The 22,819-nt window shown below is 48.7% G+C and overlaps 1 protein-coding gene across 6 annotated transcripts in view; it reads left to right on the top strand.

Moving 5' to 3' along the window:
* Positions 1–22,819, top strand: part of ablim3 (actin binding LIM protein family, member 3) — a 514,512-nt gene that overhangs the window by 301,208 nt on the left and 190,485 nt on the right. For all 6 annotated transcript variants that reach the window (XR_011948320.1, XR_011948319.1, XR_011948323.1 and 3 more), the window contains exon 5: positions 19,272–19,398. Coding sequence is in view for 1 of the 6 variants with exons in the window: in XM_072512118.1 (XP_072368219.1) it covers positions 19,272–19,398 (127 nt within the window). In the remaining 5 variants the exon portion in view is untranslated. The remainder of the gene's footprint in view (positions 1–19,271; positions 19,399–22,819) is intronic.

Below are 22,819 nucleotides of genomic sequence, written 5' to 3'. Positions count from 1 at the left end.
GAAGCATTATAAAACAAAGTAGGACAGTGAACCACATCAGGAGAAATTTGGGGCCATTTATTTGCTCCTGAACCGGGATTATATTTGGGTAGATTTACAATTCCACAAACACGTTTTCGTAGAAAATTCCCTGAATATTCGAATGTGGGGATAAGTGTGGTGCTCTTTCCGAACCCGGTGCAGACTCGATGAGCCGAATGGCATCCTTCTGCACTGTAAATTCTATGATTCTATGCCTACAGACAGCTAGTGAAATTGCAAGCACTTTTTTTCTTTCAAAGGTTTAAGTAGGTTTTGGATTTAAATTACTTGACAATTTATAATTTCTATTGAGCCCATTATTACACACATCTGTATTGACTTTTAACAATTCAAAGGGCACATAACCTTTCCAAAAATGGTATCTGGACCTGACCAAAAAGGTAACCTATCTCTTCCAATAACTCCCGCAGTTTTATAAATTTTGCTCAAATGTCTACATGTAGTGCAGCTGCCTCTGTGAACTGCTCATGTGAAAAATACATCCAGCTCCTGTTACAGAATGTACATAAGAAATAGGTGGAGGCCAAAGGTACATTGATTACTGGAGGACACCAGAGGTACCAGTTTAGGAGCAGGAAGAAAAGCCGTCATTCTCTGGCCGTAATTAGATAATAATGCAACCAGCTAACAGAAGTCTCATCCGCCTAGACAATAGTGGAGAGGTGTTTCAGAAGGATGCTTAAGCCATGTCGAGAAATTTTACTTTTGTCACAATGACATAGTATTTCATTTGTGACTTTGATGAGAGTTTTTTTGGTACTGTGGCATGCGCTTGTTGACTGAGAAAACCCTTCTCGCCCGGCTTGGACAGTACAAGAAAATTCACGCTGTCTACTGTAACGTTTGGTATTATAATCTTCAAAATCGCTCACACAGAATATGACTCAGACTCACAGCTGAGCCGTAGGTAATACCCACACGTAGTGAGGGAGGCTGGCCAGGCTACAATCACTCAGTGTGGACATCTTCTCTGTGTTCCGAGCTCATGGCCCCTCTTCTGCGATGGTTGTTCCTGGGGGATCCCAGGTTGTCGCCGACGATGTGTTCCAATGTTCCTTTTTTTATCCAGGCTCTGCTTGCACTGAGTCATAGATACATACATGCACCAAGCCTAAGTTCTATTGTCCCATCAAGACTTAAACCCATTGATAGAAATAAACAGGATGTTCCCATTCAGCCAGGGTGATTCAATCAATATCCATTGTCCTCTGAAACACTCTTATCTCACTAGCTATTAGCCCATTATGAAGTCAGATGGCCTTTTTGTTTATCGTTCGTTCTGCTGCAAAGTTGATGACCCCTGTCTCAAAGTTACATTTTCATCGCATGGTCTTTGCCCTTTTGTGTAAACGTGATAACTACTGTAAGTGGGTAATCACAAAGTTTCATATAGCGATAATGAGTTTTTGTGTTAACTTGACTGCTCTGGCAGACAGCCAATATCGATTCCAGCCAGCACCTTATTTGGTCATTCCTGTTTTCGGTCTATTTCTTTTCCCCTCTGTCATCCTGTCCCCAGTACCACATTCCTCCCATTGATTCCATTGATGTAAACAAATGAGATTACTATTTGGGCAACCCTGGGCTGGATTCTCTGCCCCGTCACGCCACATTTCTGCCCCGACCCACAAGATGGATTCTCCATTATGCCGGCCAGTCAATGGAGTTTCCCATTGTGGAGCAGTCCCATGCCACCAGGAAACCCCCGGGCGCAAGCAAAACAGAGAATCCCGCCGACGGGGAATCCAGCCCCCTATTTCTCAGAGTAAGTCAGAGAGACATACTTTCATTACACTATTTAAAGCTTATTAAATGACATATTTGGTTACAGTTATTAACAAATTTGTTTAATTACATATTTAGAAACCGATCCCTGGGCGAGATTCTCTGAAATGGAGACAGAGTGTTCGCGCCGTCGTGAACGCCGTCGAGGTTCACGACGGCGCGAAATGGCAGCTATCCCGACCGATTCAGGGCCCAAAAATGGGCTAGGAGAGGCGCCGCGTCATTTACGCGCGCCAGGCCATGGCGCCGCGTAAAGGCGGCGCCGCATACATGACGCGGCCGGCGCCGCATAATTGGCGTCACCCGCGCATGCGTGGTTGCCGTTCTCCCCGAGTCTGCCCCGCAAGAAGATGTCCGACGGATCTTGTGGGGCTGCGGAAGAAAGGAGGTCCTCCTTCAGAGAGGACGGCCCGATGATCGGTGGCACCGATCGCGGGCCAGACCCCATTTGAGGCCCCCGGTGCAGGATCCCCCCCCCCCCCCCCGCAGGCTGCCCCCTCAGCGTTCCCGTGCTGATCCCAGGTGTGGATGGCGCCGGGGGGAACCCGCCGTTTTGGGCAGGCCGCTCAGCCCATCTGGCACTGAGAATCGCGGGGGTACCGGTGAATCGCCATTTTGGCTGTCTCGGGCGATTCACTGGACCCTATTACCCTTCATTTGTCAAAAATTAAAAATGTGTTCATTGTCCCCCTTTTATATGAATTGCCATTTCCATCCACTCAATTTATTTAATCAATTAAATCTCAAGAGCAATTATAACCAGACATGGTAGTTTTAATAGAGGAATCAAATTATCAGACCTACAATTGGTATGGAAGTTAAGTGTAACTAATCACAAACACTTTAATTCAAAGGGCAACAGCTAAGTCTGAATGAGTTAACCTTTTCCACAAAAGGCAATTAGGTACCCAATTGTCACTCGCTTTTGATGAAACAAACTTGCAAGGGTTGAGCTGCTAGACTTGTTGTCGGTGACTCGGGCTTCATATATTATAAAAGCAAAGGGCAAAAATACATTTGGCTTGGCGCCAGATTATTTAATTTGGGTTAGATGTATCTGTCAATTTTTTTAAAAATTAGAATTTATAATATCCGCTCTATAAATATTCTCAATCAGCAAGTTAGATGTGTAATGTATTTAAAGGGAAAATAGTGTAATCTCTACCAATTGGAAAAAACAGAACAAAAGTTTTCAAATGTAATTTAGCTTTCCAAACTCAAAGTCATGTCTCCTCAATCTATGTCCGTCGTCTTTATCCATCCCTTGGTCCCCAGAATTGTACATCATACCCCTTTGGACTGAGTCTGGAGACTCTAACCTCTCTCACTTTTTCTAACGTTTATTTTTATTCAATAAGGTACTCCCAAAGCACCAATTCCCACACTGACTTCTTGTAAAACTCATGGAGCAAGATCATGAGCTGGATTCTCCGGTCGCCGATGCCGAAGTAAGCGTTCGGCTGGAGAATCCGAGTTTCCGAGCAAGTCGGGGGCAGCACTGCTTTTGCCATGCTCCGCTCCCTCCAAAGCGGTGTACTCTAGGAGTACGCCACGCCACATATCGACGGCCTCAGGACATTGCCTGAGGCCCGCCCCCCGATGCTCCGCCCTCACCGGCCGAGTTCCTAGCAGCGTGGGTCGCATGTGGTCTCATCAGTCAGGAACTCGGCGTGGTAGCGATCCCCGGGCCGGGGGGTGGGGGGGGGGACATTATCAGGGGCTGGGGGCACTGTAGGGGGGGGTGATCTGGGAGGCGTGAGCTGGCCAAAGGGGGGGCACTATTTCATGGGTCGGCAAGCGACCTACACCATGTAGCATGGCGCAGGCACGGCAGTTCTCCGGGGCATATCGGCAGCTAGAGCCAGATGCTCTATGCTGCTGGCATGCTAGCTCCCAACAAAACAGGGAACCGGTGGCCATTTTGTCCCATTTTCTCTTCCCACGTCGCCGTGGGGACATAGCTCCCGAATCGGAGAATGGGATAATCCCTTGCCATCCCAATTTCATCTGCTTACCACCTCCTTTGACACAAAGGGTCATTCATGGAGCCTTTTGTCACTGGCTACCTTCCACAAGATGGTTTGAATATCCTGTCCCTATTCCTAAATCTCTTTGGATCCTAGGTCCTTGGTTAGGCACACCCAAAGTATGAAATTTCAAAGTATGAAAGTACCAAATGGGTGCCGCGCCAACCCGCCCATGCGCAGTTGGGGCAGCTCAATCCTGCGCATGCGCAGTTGGGCTGCGCCATCTTGCACATGCGCGGGGGACCTCTTACGCGCGGCGGCCCCGACCCAACATGGGGTCGGTGTTCAGGGGACGGCCACGCAAGGAAGTAGGCCTGGGGGGGGGGGAGAGGCCGGCCCGCCGATCGGTGGGCCCCGATCGCGGGCCAGACCCCATCGGAGGCCCCCCCGGTGAAGGAGCCCCCGCCCCCACAGGCCGCACCCCCCCGTACCCGCAGTGTTCCCCCCGGCAGCGACCAGGGGTGAACGGTGCCGGCGGGACTGTCATTTTTTTCGCCGGCTGCTCGGCCCATCCGGGCCGGAGAATCGCCGCTCACCGTTTGCGGCGATTCTCCGAGCGGCCCGGCGTGATTCTCGCAGCGCTGGTTTCGGGGGGGCGGGGAGAATCGCGTGCAGGTGTCGGGGCTGCGTGGCCCGACTCACGCGGCGCCCCAGCGATTCTCCCACCCGGCATGGGGGGGTGGGAGAATACCGCCCCACATCTTTTGGGACTTGTGGGTGGAAATAAGAGCAGCCGCAGACATGGGGAGAATGCGCAGACTCCACACATTTCATAATATGTTGTCAAAGTCATCTTTGGTTTAAGCTGTTTGGCTTGTGAAAAGCCCATAGTCGCCATATTCAGGCGCCTGTTCAGGTACACAGAGGGAGAATTCAGAATGTCCAATTCTCCTAACAGCACGCCTTTCGAGACTTGTGAGAGGAAACCGGAGCACCCGGAGGAAACCCGTAGACATAGGGAGAACGTGCAGACTCCGCACAGAGTGACCCAAGCCGGGAATCAGACCTGGGACCCTGGTGCTGTGAAGCAATGGTGCTAACCACCATGTTACCGTGCCGCCCCAATATATAGGAAGGAAGAGAGAGGCCAAAGTGAACATAGGCCCCTTCATGAATAAGACTGGGAAATTAATAATGGAAAACTAGCAAATGGCAGAGCAGTTAAGCAAATATTTTTTGTCAGTCTTCATGGGGGAAGACACTAACAACATTCCAAAAATTGTAAACAATCAAGGGGCGGAGGGCGGGGGAGTGGCATAAAATAAATACAATAACAATCATTGGGGAAAAAGTACTAGGGAAATTAATGGGGTTAAACGCAGATGAATTCCCTGGACCTGACGGGTTGCATCCCAGAATATTAAAAGAAGTAGCTACATAGATGGTAGATGCACTGGTGGTAATCTTCCAGAAATCCTTAAAGTCTGGAAAAGTCCCAAAGTATTGGAAAACTGCCAATGTAACACCTTTATTCAAAAGAGGGAGAGGAAAAACAAGTAATTATAGGCCAATTAGCTTAACCTCTGTTATTGGAAAAATGTTAGAGACCATTATGAAGGATGTAATAGCAGAGCACTTAGAAATGCATACTACAATCAAACAGAGTCAGGATGGCCTGACAAAATTATTAGAATTCTTTGAGGTGGTGCCAAACAAGATTGATCAAGGGGAAACAGTAGATATAATATACTTGGATTTCCAAAAAGCATTCGCTAAAGGACCGCACAAAAGGCTACTTAATAAGATACAAGCCCTGGTGTTGGGGGTAGTATATTATCATGGTTAGAGGATTGGTTAACTGATAGAAGACAGAGAGTTGGGATAAGAGGGGTATTTTCAGGATGGCAACTAGTGGAGTGCCACATGGATCCGTGCTAGGGCCACAATTATTTGCAATATATATAAATGACTTAGACAAAGGAAGTGAATGTACTATTGCCAAGTTTTTGGATAACAAAATATAGGTGGGAAAGCACGTGGTGAGGATGACATGGAGAGTCTACAGAGGGATATAGACAGGTTGGGTGAGTGGGCAAAAACTTGCAGATGACATATATCAGAAAATGTGAAGTTATGCACTTTGGTAGGAGGAATAACGGAGCTGAATATTATTTAAATGGAGGAAGACTGCAGAAAACTGCAACACCGAGGGTTTTGGGAGTCCTTGTGCATGAATCACAAAAATCTAGCATGCAAGTTCAGCAGGTAATAGGGAAAGCAAACTCCATCCTGGAAGTCGACAGAAAATACTCCGAGGCCCCGACTGTAGAGCTGCTGGCAGAGAGAAAAAAGCTGCAAATGGACTTTAACTTGCTATCCACTAGGAAAGCAGTGTACCAACTCCACCAGACACGAGGGACCTTCTACGAACATGGAGACAAGGCTGGCCGCCTATTGGCTCACCAGCTGAGAAAGCAGGCAGCCACAAGGGAAATAGCGGAGGTAAAGGATAGCAGAAGCAGACTGGTAACAGAACCAAAGGAGGTCAATCGGGCATTCGAGAACTTCTACTGGGGACTGTACACCTCTGAGCCCCCCAACGGGGGCGCGGGGATGAAACAGTTCCTAGGCGGACTGGAACTACCAGTTGTGGGGGAAGACAGACGGGGGGAGCTGGAAGCACCAATAGACCTGGGAGAAATCATGGAGAGCATCAGCTCCATGCAGCCGGGGAAGGCACCGGGACCCGACGGGTTCCCGGCTGACCTCAACAAAATATTTGCACCAGTCCTGGTCCCACGCTTAATGGACATGTTCGCGGACTTACTGGCAAGGGGCATCCTGCCCCCCCACGTTAGCGCAGGCCGCAATTTCACTGGTAACCAAAAAAGATAAAGACCTGACGGAATGTGGATCATACAAACCCATTTCACTGGTGAACGTGGATGTGAAAATACTTGCAAAGATTGTGGCCAAAAGGCTGGAGGGCTGTGTACCAGAGGTGGGCGCAGAGGACCAAACAGGCTTTGTCAAGGGTAGGCAGCTCACAGCGAACATAATGACCCCCTCCGGGGAGAGAACACCAGAGGTGATCGTCTCCCTGGACGCAGAAAAGGCCTTCAATACAGTCGAATGGAAATACCTCCTCGAGGTACTGGAACGGTTTGGGCTAGGAGCGGGGTTCACCGCCTGGGTGAGGCTCCTGTACAACGCTCCCAAAGCGAGCGTCCAAACTAACACCACCAGCTCTGAATACTTCCAGCTGCAGAGAGGAACAAGACAGGCCTGCCCCCTGTCACCACTCTTGTTCGCGATATCGATCGAACCCCTGGCGATAGCCCTGCAGGACGTGAATGGCTGGAAGGGAATCCGGAGAGGAGACAGAGAGCACAGAGTCTCACTCAATGCAGATGACCTGCTCCTCTATGTCTCGAAGCCAAAGGAGGGACTGAAGGCAATACTACAAATACTGAAAGAGTTTGGAACCTTCTCGGGCTACAAACCTAACCTGGGCAAAAGTGAGGCATTCCCAGTGAACCCAAACGGAGGAGGGAGAGAACTGGAGGGGCTTCCATTCAAAACAGCCCAGAACAGATTCCGCTACCTGGGGCTCCAGATAGCCAGAGACTGGACACAGATCGACAAGTGGAATCTGACCAGCCTGGTGGAGGAAGTAAGAAGAGACCTCCAAAGGTGGGGCTCACTCCCACTCTCCCTGGCGGGGCGAGTGCAGACGATCAAGATGAACGTACTGCCAAGGTTCCTCTTCCTGTTTAGATCCATTCCGATCTTCATCCCAAAGACCTTTTTCCAAAACAGACAGTCAAATCATGGCGTTTGTGTGTGGGGGGGGGGGGGGGGGGGGGGCTGGGTGTAAGAACCTGAGAATTCCCATACAGACACTGCAAAGAAGGAAAACCAAATGCGTTTGGCCTTACCAAACCTACAGTACTATCACTGGGCAGCAACGGCAGAAAGAGTGAGGGGATGGGTACAAGATTGGGTACAAATGGAGGAGGCATCCTGTAAAGGAACAACTCTCTGGGCCCTGGCCACAGCAGCATGCCCATCCTCATTAACAAGATACACAATGAGCCCAGTGGTAGTGGCCATGCTGAGAACGTGGACCCAGCTGAGACAACACTTCGGGATAACCAAAATGTCCCCCATGGCTCCCATATGTGGCAATCACAGAATCCCCCCAGCCATGCTGGATACCACCTTCAAAAGATGGAGGCGGGATGGGGGCACATTGATGGTCGGGGACTTCTACGTAGGGCACAGACTGGCGACACTAGACAAACTGACGAGGAAGTGGAGGCTAGCAAAAGGACAGGAAATGAGACAAAGAACAAAGAAATGTACAGCACAGGAACAGGCCCTTTGGCCCTCCAAGCCCGTGCCGACCATGCTGCCCGACTAAACTACAATCTTCTACACTTCCTGGGTCCGTATCCCTCTATTCCCATCCTATTCATGTATTTGTCAAGACAACTCCAAATAAAACACTTCCTCCGTAAAGAGACGGTGGGGTACCCCGGGACCCCAGAAACCACACTACAAGAGGACCTGATAGGCACAAGCAACGAGACGGGGGGGTTATGTGAGAAAAAAAACAGACAGCGACTGGACAGACCCCAGACTCCACGGGACAAGACCAGACAAAAATGGGAGGACGAACTGGGGACAGAGGTAGGATGGGGACTCTGGAGCGAAGCACTGAGCAGGGTGAACGCCACCTCCTCCTGCGCAAGGCTAAGCCTAATGCAGCTCAAGGTGGTGCACAGAGCGCACCTGACCAGAACCTGAATGAGCAGGTTCTTCCCGGAGGTGGAGGACAAATGTGAGCGGTGCCAGAGTGGCCCGGCCAACCACACCCACATGTTTTGGGCTTGCCCCAAGCTTGCTGGGTTCTGGACAGCCTTCTCCGAGGCAATGTCCAGGGTTGTAGGGGTGAGGGTGAAGCCATGCCCAATAGTGGCAATCTTCGGGGTATCGGAGCAGCCAGAGTTACACATGGGGAAGGGGGCCGACGCCCTGGCTTTCGCTTCCCTAATCGCACGCCGAAGAATCCTGCTCGGCTGGCGATCGACAGCACCACCCACAGCTGCAGACTGGCTCGCTGACCTTTCGGAATTTCTCCACCTGGAGAAGATTAAGTACGCAACCCGAGGGTCAGAGGAAGGCTTCCTGGATACTTGGGGGCAGTTTGTCAGGCTCTTCCAAAACCTGTTTGAGGCCAGCAACGAGGAGTAATCTAATGAGTATTTTCTTTTAAACACCAAGATAGATGAGGTACCAAAAGACTGCGCAACCCGGGGGAGGGGGGGGGGGGGGGGCGAAGGTGGGGAAACCACAAGAGATGAGGGGGGGGGGCTTGTCCCCCTTTATTCTTTTCTTTTTTCTCTTCACTCTGTCCGGAAAAGAAAAGAAAAGCACAGCCGAAGCCAAGGGGCGGGAGTGGGGGGGGCAACGGGGAAGAGGGAGGAACCAGAGACCGATCCAGAGGGCAACGAAATGCACATCGGGTCAATTAAACGAAGGACAAACTAAACCTCTCTGTACAATAAAGGTAATTAGCGCGGGCGAGAAAAATGTGATGTGTATATATACAACTGCTTATAAATATGGGAAATGCCAATAAAAAGATTTATTTTAAAAAAGGGAAAGCAAACGGAATGTTGGCCTTTATTTGGAAGGGAATGGAGTATAAAAATAGGGAAGTCCTGCTAAAACTATACAAGGCACTAGTTAGACAACATCTGGAATAGTGTGAACAGTTTTGGTCCCCTTATCTAAGGAAAGATATACTGGCATTGGAGGCAGTCCAGAGAAGGTTCACAAGGTGATCCCGGGTATGGAGGAATTTTCTTATGAGGAGAGGTTAAGTAGGTTGGGCCTGTACTCACTGGAGTTTAGAAGAATGAGAGGTGACCTTATTGAGACATATAGGATTCTCAGGAGGCTTGACAGGGCAGATGCTGAGAGGTTGTTTACCCTTGTGGTCGATAGACAGATTTTTAATCAATAAGTGAATCAAGTGTTATGAGGATAAGGCGGGAAAGTGGAGTTGTGCATTATATCAGATCAGCCATGATCTCATTGAATGGCGAAGCAGACTCAATGGACCAAATGGCCTACTTCTGCTAGTACGTCTTATGATCTTATGGTGTGAGGAGTCGGGGTTATAGTACAGCACAAAGCCAATGGAAATGCAAACATTGGATAAGAACAACATTTTATGTTGCTGTGGCAATAGACATTTAGTGGCCACATTTTTTCCAGTTTTATATTAACTGCATCAATAACTATTGACTTGAGTCTTCTTTCCGAAACATGAATCTCTCAATGGGCATTTCGAAATCCTAACTGGATTGTGTAGATTTGCCTGCATGGAAGTAAATCAGATACAATTACAAGAGGGCTGATCTTTACTGATTCAGGTAAACAATCTTTGCCAAGTTAAAATGTAAGAGAATGAATTTGTACCATAGACTTAGTGGGCACATTAGCCGCAGGAGCAAATCTCGTCATGGCCACTAAATCTCACAAGAGGCCAAAAAGCAGCATTAGCGCCGGCGAGATCTCTGATCTTCCTGGGCCCTCCCTGTTGATGTGATCAGGTTCATGCCCAGGAAGGGCTGTGTTAGTCTGCTGTCTGTGTTGTTTAAATGTGGTTTGAGGGCTATGTTAATCTTCTGTCTGTGACATGGGCATATAGAGCGGGTGCAGCTGCGGGCTGCATGGGATGGGATGGGGTGTGATGAGTGTCGAGGAGGCAGGCGTAAAGGGCTGGGTGGATGAGGCACTGAAAGAGAAGTCTTAAGTGTTGAGGCATGACAACAATGAGATATTAGAATGATATAGCCTGAGTAAAAAAGATGACTATTTGCTGTGCCCAACCTTGAAGCATAAAGAAATTGTGACCGTTAATATTCCTGATAGTCATCCTCATCAGACTAATTGGCCATCAAGAGATTGTTGTGTTCTGCGACCATGTCATTGCAATGACGCACACAAAACATCTGATGATTTGACTAGAATGATGACTTATTGATTAACACATGGAAAGATAACAAACAAAACACTAAACAGACTAGGTTACTGTTAAAGTTCCGTGAACTCTCCTGGAACTACCCTATGTGCTACTGTTCTGTTGTACGCCTTACTACCAACTGGTGAGTGTCTTACGTCACGTGACCGATGTCTGACGCCACCAGCTGGTTGGAGGTCGCATTGCTAACTATGTACAATATTATTCAGAGGCATATCAACACATCCCCCTCCCTTTGGAGATGTTAACATTTATATACAAAAACATGATTTGTATTATCGTTTTAACACATGTGGCATATGTAGAGACAGATTCAACTGTGCTTCAGTTAACATCATATGCCTGCTAACAGTGTCCATTGTGCACAGCTCATTGTGCATCTCCGACAGGATCACCCCTCTGATCTTCTGGGTTCTTGTCAGCTTTCCGACGTCATTTCTGTAAGACTGGTTTCCATGCAGGTCTTTTGTGTCTCAGCTTTTTGACGCAATGCGTTCTGAAGACCGGTATTCTTGCTGGCCATGCCTGCATCATCAACTTCTGCATCACCAACTACTTTTGTGTCTTTACGCGATGCTTTTTGCTGATGGATTGTCGTGCACTCTCTGGCCTGTCGGCCACATTGTCGATGTCTTCTTGTTTGGTGTCATCGGTGGGACTCACAGTATCCCCCACTTTCCTTATCTTCCTCTTTTTTGTTTTGAGAGCGATTTTGTGACTGATTTTGTGACTGATCCTCTAAGGGAAAGCTGGAGTAAGCTCCAGAAACTGCCAGTCCTAGAGGCCCACCATTGTCTGAACCGAAGTTCTCAGCGGTGGTCCTCAGAAACCGAGTCATGCTTCAGAGTTCTCCTGTCATGGAACTGACCTCTTGCCCCAGGTTTTCCACTGTAACGCCACCCTTGCAGTCTTGGCCTGGATGCTACACATTGCTGGCATCATCTCCTGGGACAGAAAACAATCGGATTACTCCATTCGCAAAAGTGTCACTGATAACCCCGCCTGGTATTCCTGATTCTGTCTTTGCATCTCCAGCCAGCAGCTGAGGGATGAATGTGTACAGAGCACGGCACCTGGCTATGCACAGCTGAGTCCTGGGATCCAGCAGACCTCCTTTTGCCGATCCCTGGAACATTCCTGCCTCCACTTGATGTGCATCAAATGTAGTGTGGTGCTCATCAGACAGTAATCCAGAAGCCTGCCTGTTAAAGTCACCCACTGAGGGATGTGCTTTGCGATGGTGAATGGTGGCGGTGATAGCTGTGACGCTTCTTTGCTGTCCTCCTCCAAGTCTCTGAGGCCGTGTCGAGGGTGGGCAGTGAGACACTGCTGGAAGGTGGACCAGGTTCTTTGGGTGATGTTCCTGCAAGGCAAGGGACATGGCATTAGTACATGGCCTGTTCAAGGGTTTAGACTACACAGAACTCACTTGAGTATGGTTATCTGGAAGGAGATGCAGTGGCTCCTCATTTTTCTCTCGCTGGCCCACCTTGCTCTCAGCGCAGGCCTGGTCATAGATTTCATAGAATTTACAGTGCAGAAGGAGGCCATTCGGCCCATCGAGTCTGCACCGGCTCTTGGAAAGAGCACCCTACCCAAGGTCAACACCACCACCCTAGCCCCATAACCCAGTAACCCCACCCAACACTAAGGGCAATTTTGGACACTAAGGGCAATTTATCATGGCTAATCCACCTAACCTGCACATCTTTGGACTGTGGGAGGAAACCGGAGCACCCGGAGGAAACCCACGCACACACGGGGAGGATGTGCAGACTCCGCACAGACAGTGACCCAAGCCGGAATCGAACCTGGGACCCTGGAGCTGTGAAGCAATTGTGCTATCCACAAGGCTACCGTGCTGCCCTCATGACTATCTTCTTGTAATGAGTCAGGATCCTTTGCTCAGGCATCCCACTGCCCGTCTTCTCTCACTCGCATTGGTTTTGAGCAAGCTTTTCCTGCAGGACCACAAATGAGGGTGATGTAAGCTGGCTGTCTGGCGGGTCAGATGTTAATGATTCCTGGCATGTGTGGACACTGCGCGTAAGCAGTGCCAGGAGTGCCAGTGGGGGTGTGAGGAAGCTTGTGCTGGGTCAGGTGCTGGGGTGCTGAGAGGGGGCAGCATATGGGATCAAGGTGACATTCTGAGGCGTGAAGTACAGAGAGGAGACAGGTAGCATTTGGCAGAAAGGAGTAGGTCATTCATCTTTTTTCGACATTGCAACCCAACTTCTTCCAACTCAAGGGTATATTGTTACTGTCTCTAATCCACAGCATCCAGCATATGGCTGAGGGCCCCCTCCATGAATCTAGGAGCAGGTTTTCTCGCTGCCATCCTCCTGGCTTGAATGAGAACAAGTGCTGTGGAGCCTCCTTCATTGAAGTGCTCAGATGATCCTGTGAAGGGCAAATCAGACACTTTGTGCTTCAATCACGGCGTTTTTCACGTGAGGAAAAATTCTTCTTCTGAGTGCCTGAAAATTGTGGTCCAGATCGGGCCGCCGGGGCCGGTGGGAATCACACTGATTTACACAGCGAAAATGGCACTTTGTCATTTATTCGGAAAATTCCGCCCATCTCTTCAAAATCAATTACATATCTCAGCTGCAAATGAAAAACTAATGTTGTGATGATTGTCATGATATTCAGATAAACATCATGGTGCAAACACACATACACACTGATGGACAGATTAATGGACCAATCAACACACACGCAACATCACAGCCAATCACAAGCAAGAGCACACGCACTATAAAACGGGGAACACCACAGTTCCTGCTCATTCCAGCAGGAGATAGCTCAGGGCACAGAGCTCACATGTGCTGAGTGCCTCTCAAAGATAGCGTAAAGGCTGGGTCCACAGGTTAAAGGGTAAAGAACGAACCACAGTCATAAGTTTACAGATGTTGTTATTGATAGTAATAAAACAGAGTTGTACCATCTGCAACCGTGTTGGTTCGTCTGTATAGCGGAACACCCAACACGACATAGTACCAGGATTGGAACCCAGCAACTGTGAGATCTACCTACACATCTTCAGGAATCCGCCATCCTGCGCCATGGACACCATCAGCCCGCCGCAGCCGCTCCAAATCGCTGGAAACCTCGGCGTCAACTGGAAGCTGTTTAAACAGCGCTTCCAGTTCTTCCTAGAAACCACAGAAAGGGAGAATGCTTCAGACACCAGGAAAATCTCCCTCCTCCTCTCCACGGCAGGGCAACATGTCATCCACATCTACGACTCCCTGGTGTTCGCGGACGGTGAGGACAAGACGAAGTACAAGACGGTCCTTCTTAAACTCGAGCAGCACTTCAGCGTCGAGGTGAACGAGAGCTTTGAGAGGTACCTCTTCCAGCAGCACCTGCAGGGTAAGGATGAGCCTTTTCAATCTTTCCTGACACACCTCTGTATCCTCGCGCAGTCCTGCGGTTATGAGGCCACCTCCGATTCCATGATTCGGGACCAGATATTTTTGGGGGTCACCTCGGGCACCCTACGCCGGCAGCTCCTCAAAATTAAGAGCCTCACCTTAGCCACCGCCATCGAAGCCTGCGTCCTCCATGAAAACGCGACCAGCCGGTACTCCCAATTCCAGGCGGCCGAATAGGCATGGTAGGGGTCCCACGAGGCCGAGCGGGTCCAGTCGATTGAGTTCCTCCCGGCCTGCGGCCCGGACGAGGGCGGTCATTTTGCGCGCTTTCCGCGGCCTCACGCGCTTGTACGCGCCAAAAGAGACGTCGACGCAGAGGGACGCGACGCACAGGCGTGCTCTACGCAGGACCGAACTGCGCATGCGCGGTGGCGCAACGAATGCCATGACGTCACAACGTGGGGCAACTGTGGATCTGCACATTTAAAGCGGCAATGTCCAGCAAAGAATCGACAATGCCTCCGTAGTGGCAAGATGGGCCACTACGTTGCCTGCTGTCGAGCAGCTCAACCCGCCGACGCTCCCCAATTCCACCAGCCTCGCAGGGATGTACGGGCCATTCAGCTTCCATACACCGAGTCATACCCTGACATGTACAGACCGGTGATACCGACGACCGGGAAACCTTCCACGTCGTGGTCATTGACAGGAACCGGATGTCCCCAAGCAGGACCCACCAGCCGATGCCAGTGAACAGCGGTAATCCGGGTGATGAATGGTGTGCCACCCTAATGGTCAACCAATCACCAGTCACATTCCGTTTGGACACTGGTGCCTCCGCCAACCTTATAGCATGGTCAGCCTTCTACACCTTGAAGGTCAGACCACCGATTCGGCCATCCCGCTGTCAGATGGTCGATTACAGCGGAAATGTTATCCCGGCCATGGGATCCTGCCAGCTCGAGGTCACACACAATGCATACACAGCCACACTGTCCTTTGAGATAGTTGGATCATCGAAGGACTCCCTGCTAGGCGCACAGGCGTGCAAGGTTCTCCACCTCGTTCAGCGGGTACACACTCTGTCTCCAGAAGGCACGTCCGACTTCCCGGATGCAGAATTTAGGGCACAGCTCCACTCGCTCCTCGCCCACAACCAGGAGGCTTTCGAGGGCATGGGCACGCTGCCCTATACTTACAGAATTCGGCTCAAACCGGATGCCACCCCGGCCATTTACGCACCTCGTAGAGTCCCAGCACCACTCAAAGACCACCTCAAGCAGCAGCTGCAGGATCTCCAGGACCAAGGAGTGCTTTCCCGGGTCACGGAGCCCACGCCATGGGTCAGCTCCATGGTGTACGTTAAAAAGCCCTCTGGCGAACTCAGGATCTGCATCGACCCGAAAGACCTGAACAACAACATCATAGGGAACACTACCCCATACCCAAACGGGAAGAGATCACGAGCGAAATGGCCCGGGCTAAAATTTTTTCAAAGCTTAATGCCTCAAAGGGTTTTTGGCAGATTCAACTGGATCAATCCAGCAGGAAGCTGTGCACCTTCAGCACTCCCTTTGGCAGGTACTGCTACAATAGAATGCCGTTTGGCATTATCTCGGCATCCAAGGTATTTCATAGAATCATGGAACAGATGATGGAGGGCATCGAAGGGGTGCACGTTTATGTTGACGACGTCATCATCTGGTCCACCCCACCACAGGAGCACATCAGTCGTCTCCAGCGTGTCTTTGCTCGGATACGAGAACACGGCCTGCGCCTCAACCGAGCCAAGTGCTCTTTTGGCCAAACTGAGCTAATGTTTCTGGGGGACCACATATCCCGGTCAGGAGTGCGTCCGGATGCAGACAAAGTGAGCGCCATTATAGCCATGCCGCAGCCGGCAGACAAGAAGGCAGTGCTACGCTTTCTCGAGATGGTCAACTTCCTGGGGAAGTTCATTCCCAACCTTGCCTCCCACACAACGGCTCTTCGCCACCTGGTCAAGAAGACCACGGAGTTCCAGTGGCTGCCCGCACACCAGAAGGAATGGGAGGAGCTCAAGATTAAGCTCACCACAGCCCCGCTATTGGCGTTCTTCGACACCTCTCGAGATATGAAGATCTCGACTGATGCCAGCCAGTCCGGCATTGGGGCAGCACTCCTGCAACGGGACGATACTGCATCATGGGCCCCGGTCGACTATGCCTCGCGGGCCATGACCCCCACAGAACAGCGCTATGCACAGATCGAGAAGGAATGCCTGGGTTTGTTAACCGGCATTGATAAGTTGCACGACTATGTGTATGGTCTCCCTCAGTTCACCGTGGAAACCGACCATCGCCCCCTGGTCAGCATCATATAAAAGGACCTGAATGAGATGACCCCTCGCCTCCAGCGCATTCTGCTCAAGCTCCGGAGGTACAACTTCCAACTGGTCTACACCCCGGGAAAGGACCTCATCGTCGCGGATGCCCTGTCCAGAGCAGTGAGCACACCGCCCGATTCAGAGGGGTTCGTATATCAGGTCGAAGCGCATGTGGCCTTCACATCAGCCAATCTGCCAGCTAATGATTCGAGTCTGGCCCGTATTCGCCGGGAGACTGCGGCTGACCCCCTTCTACAATGTGTGATGCGCCACATGACGGGAGGGTGGCTCAAAGGACAGTGCCCACAATTCTACAATGTCCGGGACGACTTGGCCGTCATTGACGGTGTCCTCCTAAAGTTGGACCGGATAGTGATTCCACACACCATGCACAGGCTGGTCCTCGAACAATTACACAAAGGCCATCTCGGGGTTGAGAAGTGCAGGCGGAGGGCCCGAGAAGCTGTATACTGTTCGGGCATCAGCGACGACATTGCCAACATGGTGCTCAACTGCCCCACCTGCCAAAGGTTTCAGCCGGCGCAACCCCCTGAGACGCTTCAGCCCCATGAGTTGGTAACGTCCCCCTGGGCGAAGGTGGGTGTGGACCTTTTTCATGCGCTTGGTAGGGACTACGTCATCATTATAGATTACTTTTCGAATTATCCAGAGGTCATACGCCTGCACGATTTGACATGGTCCGCTGTCATCAGGGCATTTAAAGAGACCTTCGCTCGCCATGGCATTCCGCTTACTGTCATGTCGGACAATGGGCCCTGTTTTGCGAGCCAAGAATGGAATTCTTTTGCTGCTTCGTATGGCTTCACACACGTGACGTCCAGCCCTTTGCATCCCCAGTCAAATGGCAAGGCGGAAAAGGGCGTCCATATCGTCAAGCGGCTCCTCTGCAAGGCGGCTGATGCCGGATCGGATTTCTGCTTAGCCCTGCTGGCCTATCGCTCGGCCCCACTATCCACTGGCCTCTCACCAGCCCAGCTGTTGATGGGTCGTGTCCTCAGGACCACTATGCCATCCATTCTTGTTCTTACTCCCGACCATGCTCCAGTACTGCAAAGGATGTGACAGCAGCGTGCTCAGCAGAAGGTGGCACATAACACTCGGGCAACTGATCTTCCTGCCTTGGCGCCTGGATACAACGTGCGCATCCACCTACCAGAGGGTGGCTGGTCGGCAACTGCCGAAGTTCTCCGTCGCGTGGCTCCCCGCTCGTTCCTAGTTCGCATGCCTGATGGCTCCATTCGCCAGCGTAATCGCCGGGCTCTTCGCCTGCTTCCACGCTCGCTACGTGATCACACACCGGTGCCACGCCCTCCTGTTGTTCCTGATGTCGACTTCGTGGAGCTTCCTGCCACCATGCCTATTCTTGTGTTGCTTGTGGCCAGGCCCATTCCTCAGCCAGTGGATCCTGACCCAACCTTGAGGCGGTGAACCCGAATTTGTCGCCCACCTATTAGGCTGGATTTCTGAGCCTGATTGTACATTGGACTCACTAAAGTATTATGCCACAATGTTAATATGTTTCCCTTTTTGTCGTTACGGGAGTTCGTTTTTGATGTTTGATGATTACACTTGTTTTGTTTATGGTGCAACCTCGTTGCTATGTTGCACCTGACACCTTCCTATGTATATAGTTTAGCCTCATGTACATGTTGTAGATATTGCACACACACATTCAGCTGCACTCAATACACATCTATATTTATTACCACATAGGCACATATTCTTGTAAAAAAAGGGGGATGTCATGATATTCAGATAAACATCATGGTGCAAACACACATAGACACGGATGGACAGATCAACGGACCAATCAACACACACGCAACATTTACAGCCAATCACAAGCAAGAGCACATCACTATAAAATGGGGAACACCACAGTTCCCGCTCATTCCAGCAGGAGGCAGCTCAGGGCACAGAGCTCACAGCACGCCACTCAGACATACACCATGTGCTGAGTGCCTCTCAAAGGTAGTGTAAAGACTGGGTCCACAGGTTAAAGGGTAAAGAACGAACCACAGTCATAAGTTTACAGATGTTGTTATTGATAGTAATAAAACAGAGTTGTACCATCTGCAACCGTGTTGGTTCGTCTGTATTGCGGAACACCCAACACGACAATGATGTCTTCAAAAATGATGATGATTACATGTGCCATATAATATAATATAATCTACAGTCAATGGAAAAGAAAATCAGACAGAGTGCAAAACAGGTTGCTGGTTCACTATGCCCGTTTACTGTTATTGTCCAAGGTGAGTTTCACCTCCAGTCTCTTTTCATCAGCTTGACAAAGAGGTTGTAAGTTGATTAGAATATAAGTAAGATCTGTAAAAATAACACGAGTTCTGTAGTGAGAAACTAAACTTGTTCAGAATTGTATTGTGCAAAGTTACAAACAAACATCATGTCGAATAAAATTTAATATTTTTGCTTATGATAATCGTGTAAATAGTTGAGAATTTGACAAATGGCCAGGATTATATGTGGTGTGTAACATTTGATGGATTGTTACAGTTTTAAATAAAGACGTACCGTTTTAGTGTACCACTCTGTCAATGCATCAATCACTCCAACAGTCACTTCAAGCCAATTTTATTGCAATAGTATTTTGGAAGATTTTGTGTGAAGTATCTTATTGTGCTCTCTTTTTATTACAGAGTGCGCTGGCTGTGGAGATGAAATCAAACATGGACAGTCACTGCTGGCCTTGGAGAAGCAATGGCATGTGAGCTGTTTCAAATGCCAGTCCTGTGGTGTTGTGCTGACAGGAGAATATATCAGCAAGTATGTGTGGTGCTTGAAGAATGCAGAGTGATTCAGATTCATTAACTAATGAAATGTTATCCATTCAGAAGGAATGACATGGTGCTTTGTATTTAATTCATGTGATACCCTAAAATTCAATGTATTTATAGTTTATTGACATGGCACTGAATCTTGCTTGGGCTTTCCTCTTCCTCGCCTGAAGGTGCTGTTTGATGGAGGGATACAGCCCCACAAATCTTTTCTACCCTAGAGTATCTCATCCAAGTTCCTATTCATATGTGGACAATGGGGTGATTTTGACCCTTAATTCCAGGACCATAATCTAGCACAGCAGATCACCCTTTCATTGTTGAACCTGCTCAGTTATCATCCAGTGACTACTGCCCAGGCAGTGAAGGTGAAAATAAATTGGACCCCCAACCCCTTCTCCCACCCTCTACTATGAGTCTTGACAAACACTTCTACCATGGTGACATTGCGACTGAGCTCAGTGTCATTTTTATGTCCATGCAGTGAAATCTCCAGCAGCGGTCACTCGATACTAATCAGGAACTTTCTCTTCTATTCTGATCATAGGAAACCTAACATTCAGCACAAAGACGGCACTGACTGCTGAATTTCCTCATACTTGCACCTTTAAAAAGTGAGCCCTCGAGGAATTTCAGCTTCTCCATATAAATCAAGCCCAAATGACAGGCAACTATTTTGTTCTTCAGGATATAGCCTATGCCCCACTGAGATTCCCTCCATTCCCTTTGCCTCCATTTTAGATCTTCCTTCTCATGCATCTACTACAGATTAGAGAGTGGGTGGACCATATGTTCTTTGATATCCCCCAATGTTGTGACAAGGATATATGCAAGCATGGCCCGAGAATGACTGTCTCTGAGTTTCTTATACTATCTTCTGAAGATGCCCAACAGCACTTTCCCAAAAAGACACAATTGAGATGTGAACCCGTTACTTCATGTCACAGTATATTGAAGATTGATACTGCTTTTTAACGAAATTAGCTATTCTCCTCTCTCATTCCTATTAACCTGAGCTTTCAAACATATTAAGCAAATGTATCAAGTAAAGTAGAAAAGCAAAAGGTTATTATACAAAATAAGAGCACACGGTGCAGTAGGATCTCATATTAGCATGGATAAAGAATTAGTTAGCTCATAGGAAACAGAGAGTAAGCATAAATGGGTAATTTTCCTGTTGACAAAATGTAACAAGTTACATGCCACAGGAATCAGTACTGGGACCTTAACTATTTATAATTTCTATCAACGACTTGCAGAAAGGGACTCATGTATGTTTGCTAAATTTGTCGATGATACAAAGATTGGTAGGTAAGTAAGTTGTGAAGAGAGTGTAAGGAATCTGCAAAGGGGTGTAGGTAGGTTAAGTGAGTGGGCAATAATTTGGCAGGTGGAGTATAATGTGGGAAAATGTGAAGTTGTCCACTTTAACAGGCCAAAAAGAAAGACAGCGTATTATTTTAGTGCAGAGAGTTTACAGAGCTCTGAGAAACAGAGGGGGTTCTAGGTGCTCCAGCACACAAATCATAAAAAGTTAGTATGTAGGTTCAGCAAGTGATTATGAAGGTAAATCGAGTGTTGTAATAATAATACAATAATAATAGTTATTATCATTATATTATTATTATGAAGGCAAATCGAGCGTTGTTGCGTATTTCAAGGGGACTGGAATATAAAATTTGGATGTTTTGTTACTATTGTATAGAATGTTGATGTGACCACATCTAGAGTACTTTGTGCAGTTTTGGTTTCCTTATTTAAGGAAGGATATAAATGCATTAGAAGCAGTTTAGAGAAGGTTCACTTGACGTAACTTGGGATGGGAACGGGGTGTGTGTTATCTTATGAGAAAAGATTGGATAGGTCAGGTCTATATCCATTGGTGTTTGAGAAGAATAAGAGCCAAGATGATTTAAATGAAACACTTGAGATACTGAGGGGACCTGGCTGGATTGATGCTGAAGTAGTGTTTTCCCTTGTGGAAGAAGCTTTAAGATGGGGTTGAGGAGAATTTTTTTCTCAAAGGGTCGTGAGTCTGTGGAACACTCTTCCACAGAGAGCAGTGGGTATTTAATATATTTAAGGCAGAAGTAGAGAGGTACTTGACAAACAAGGGAGTCAAAGATTATCGGAGGTAGATGCGAATGTGGAGTTGAGGCCACAGTCAGATCAGCCATGATCTTATTTAATGGGAGAGTAGCCTCAAGAGATTGAATGGCCTGCTCCTGCTCCTAATTCGTATGTTTACATCTTCTTGCATCCTGTACATAATGCCTTTCAAGAAGCTGTACAGCCATTGAAATATTATTTGGGTGGCACAGTAGTACAGTGGTTGGCACTGTTGCTTCAGAGCCCCAGGGTCCCGTGTTCGATTCCCGACTTGGGTCACTGTCTTTGTGGACTCTGCACGTTCTCCCCGTGTTTGCGTGGGTTTCCTCCGGGTGTTCCGATTTCCTCCCACGAGTCCCGAAAGACGTACTGTTAGGTGAATTGGACATTCTGAATTCTCCCTCTGTGTACCTGAACAGGTGCCGGAGTGTGGCAACTCGGGGCTTTTCACAGTAACTTCATTGCAGTTTTAATGTAAGCCTATTTGTGACACTAATAAAGCTTATTATTAAATGAAATCTAGTCGCTGTTGTAATATCCTCGCCGTGTGTGCTTGGGTTTCCTCCGGGTGCTCCAGTTTCCTCCCACAGTCCAAAGATATGCAGGTTAGGTGGATTGGCCATGATAAATTGCCCTTAGTGTCAAAAATTGCCCTTAGTGTTGGGTCGGGTTACTGGGTTATGGGGATAGGGTGGAGGTGTTGACCTTGGGTAGGGTGCTCTTTCCAAGAGCCGGTGCAGACTCGGTGGGCCGAATGGCTTCCTTCTGCACTGTAAATTATATGATGATAAGAAACTAAAGAACTTCAAATAACATAGGACGAGATTTTCCGTGCAGCCCGCTGCAAGGTGACCCATCATTGGCCAATGACGAGATCTGCTGGTCCCGCCATTGTCAATAGGGTCTCCCATTGAATGCACCCCACACTGCCCGGAAACCCGAGGTGGGGGCGCCCCAGCGTCAATAGTTGGAAGCTTCCAGCCACCGTGCTTTTTACAGGCAATTAATTATTTTTGATGTTTAATCGATATTGTAACACTGGGAAAGGCAGCAACCAATTTGCGCACAAGATCCCACTAAGAATAATGGAATAATTGACCAGTAAATTTGTTTTACTGATGTCAGTTGCAAAATAAATGTCGTTGGGAGTGTCCTCTTTTTCACCTAGTATCATGGGAGTTTTTATATCCATCTGAGACGGACCTCAGTCTAACCTGAAAGATAGCCCTCTCATCAGCTGAGATTAGGTGTTCCCATCTCTGGAGATGGGGTTTCAGCCAAAGGTTTTCTGACTCCAATGT

The sequence above is a fragment of the Scyliorhinus torazame genome, chromosome 7 (genome assembly GCF_047496885.1).
Source record: "Scyliorhinus torazame isolate Kashiwa2021f chromosome 7, sScyTor2.1, whole genome shotgun sequence".
Taxonomy (NCBI): domain Eukaryota; kingdom Metazoa; phylum Chordata; class Chondrichthyes; order Carcharhiniformes; family Scyliorhinidae; genus Scyliorhinus; species Scyliorhinus torazame.
Note: the sequence above shows the minus strand (reverse complement) of the source record. Positions and strands in the feature narration are given on the sequence as shown.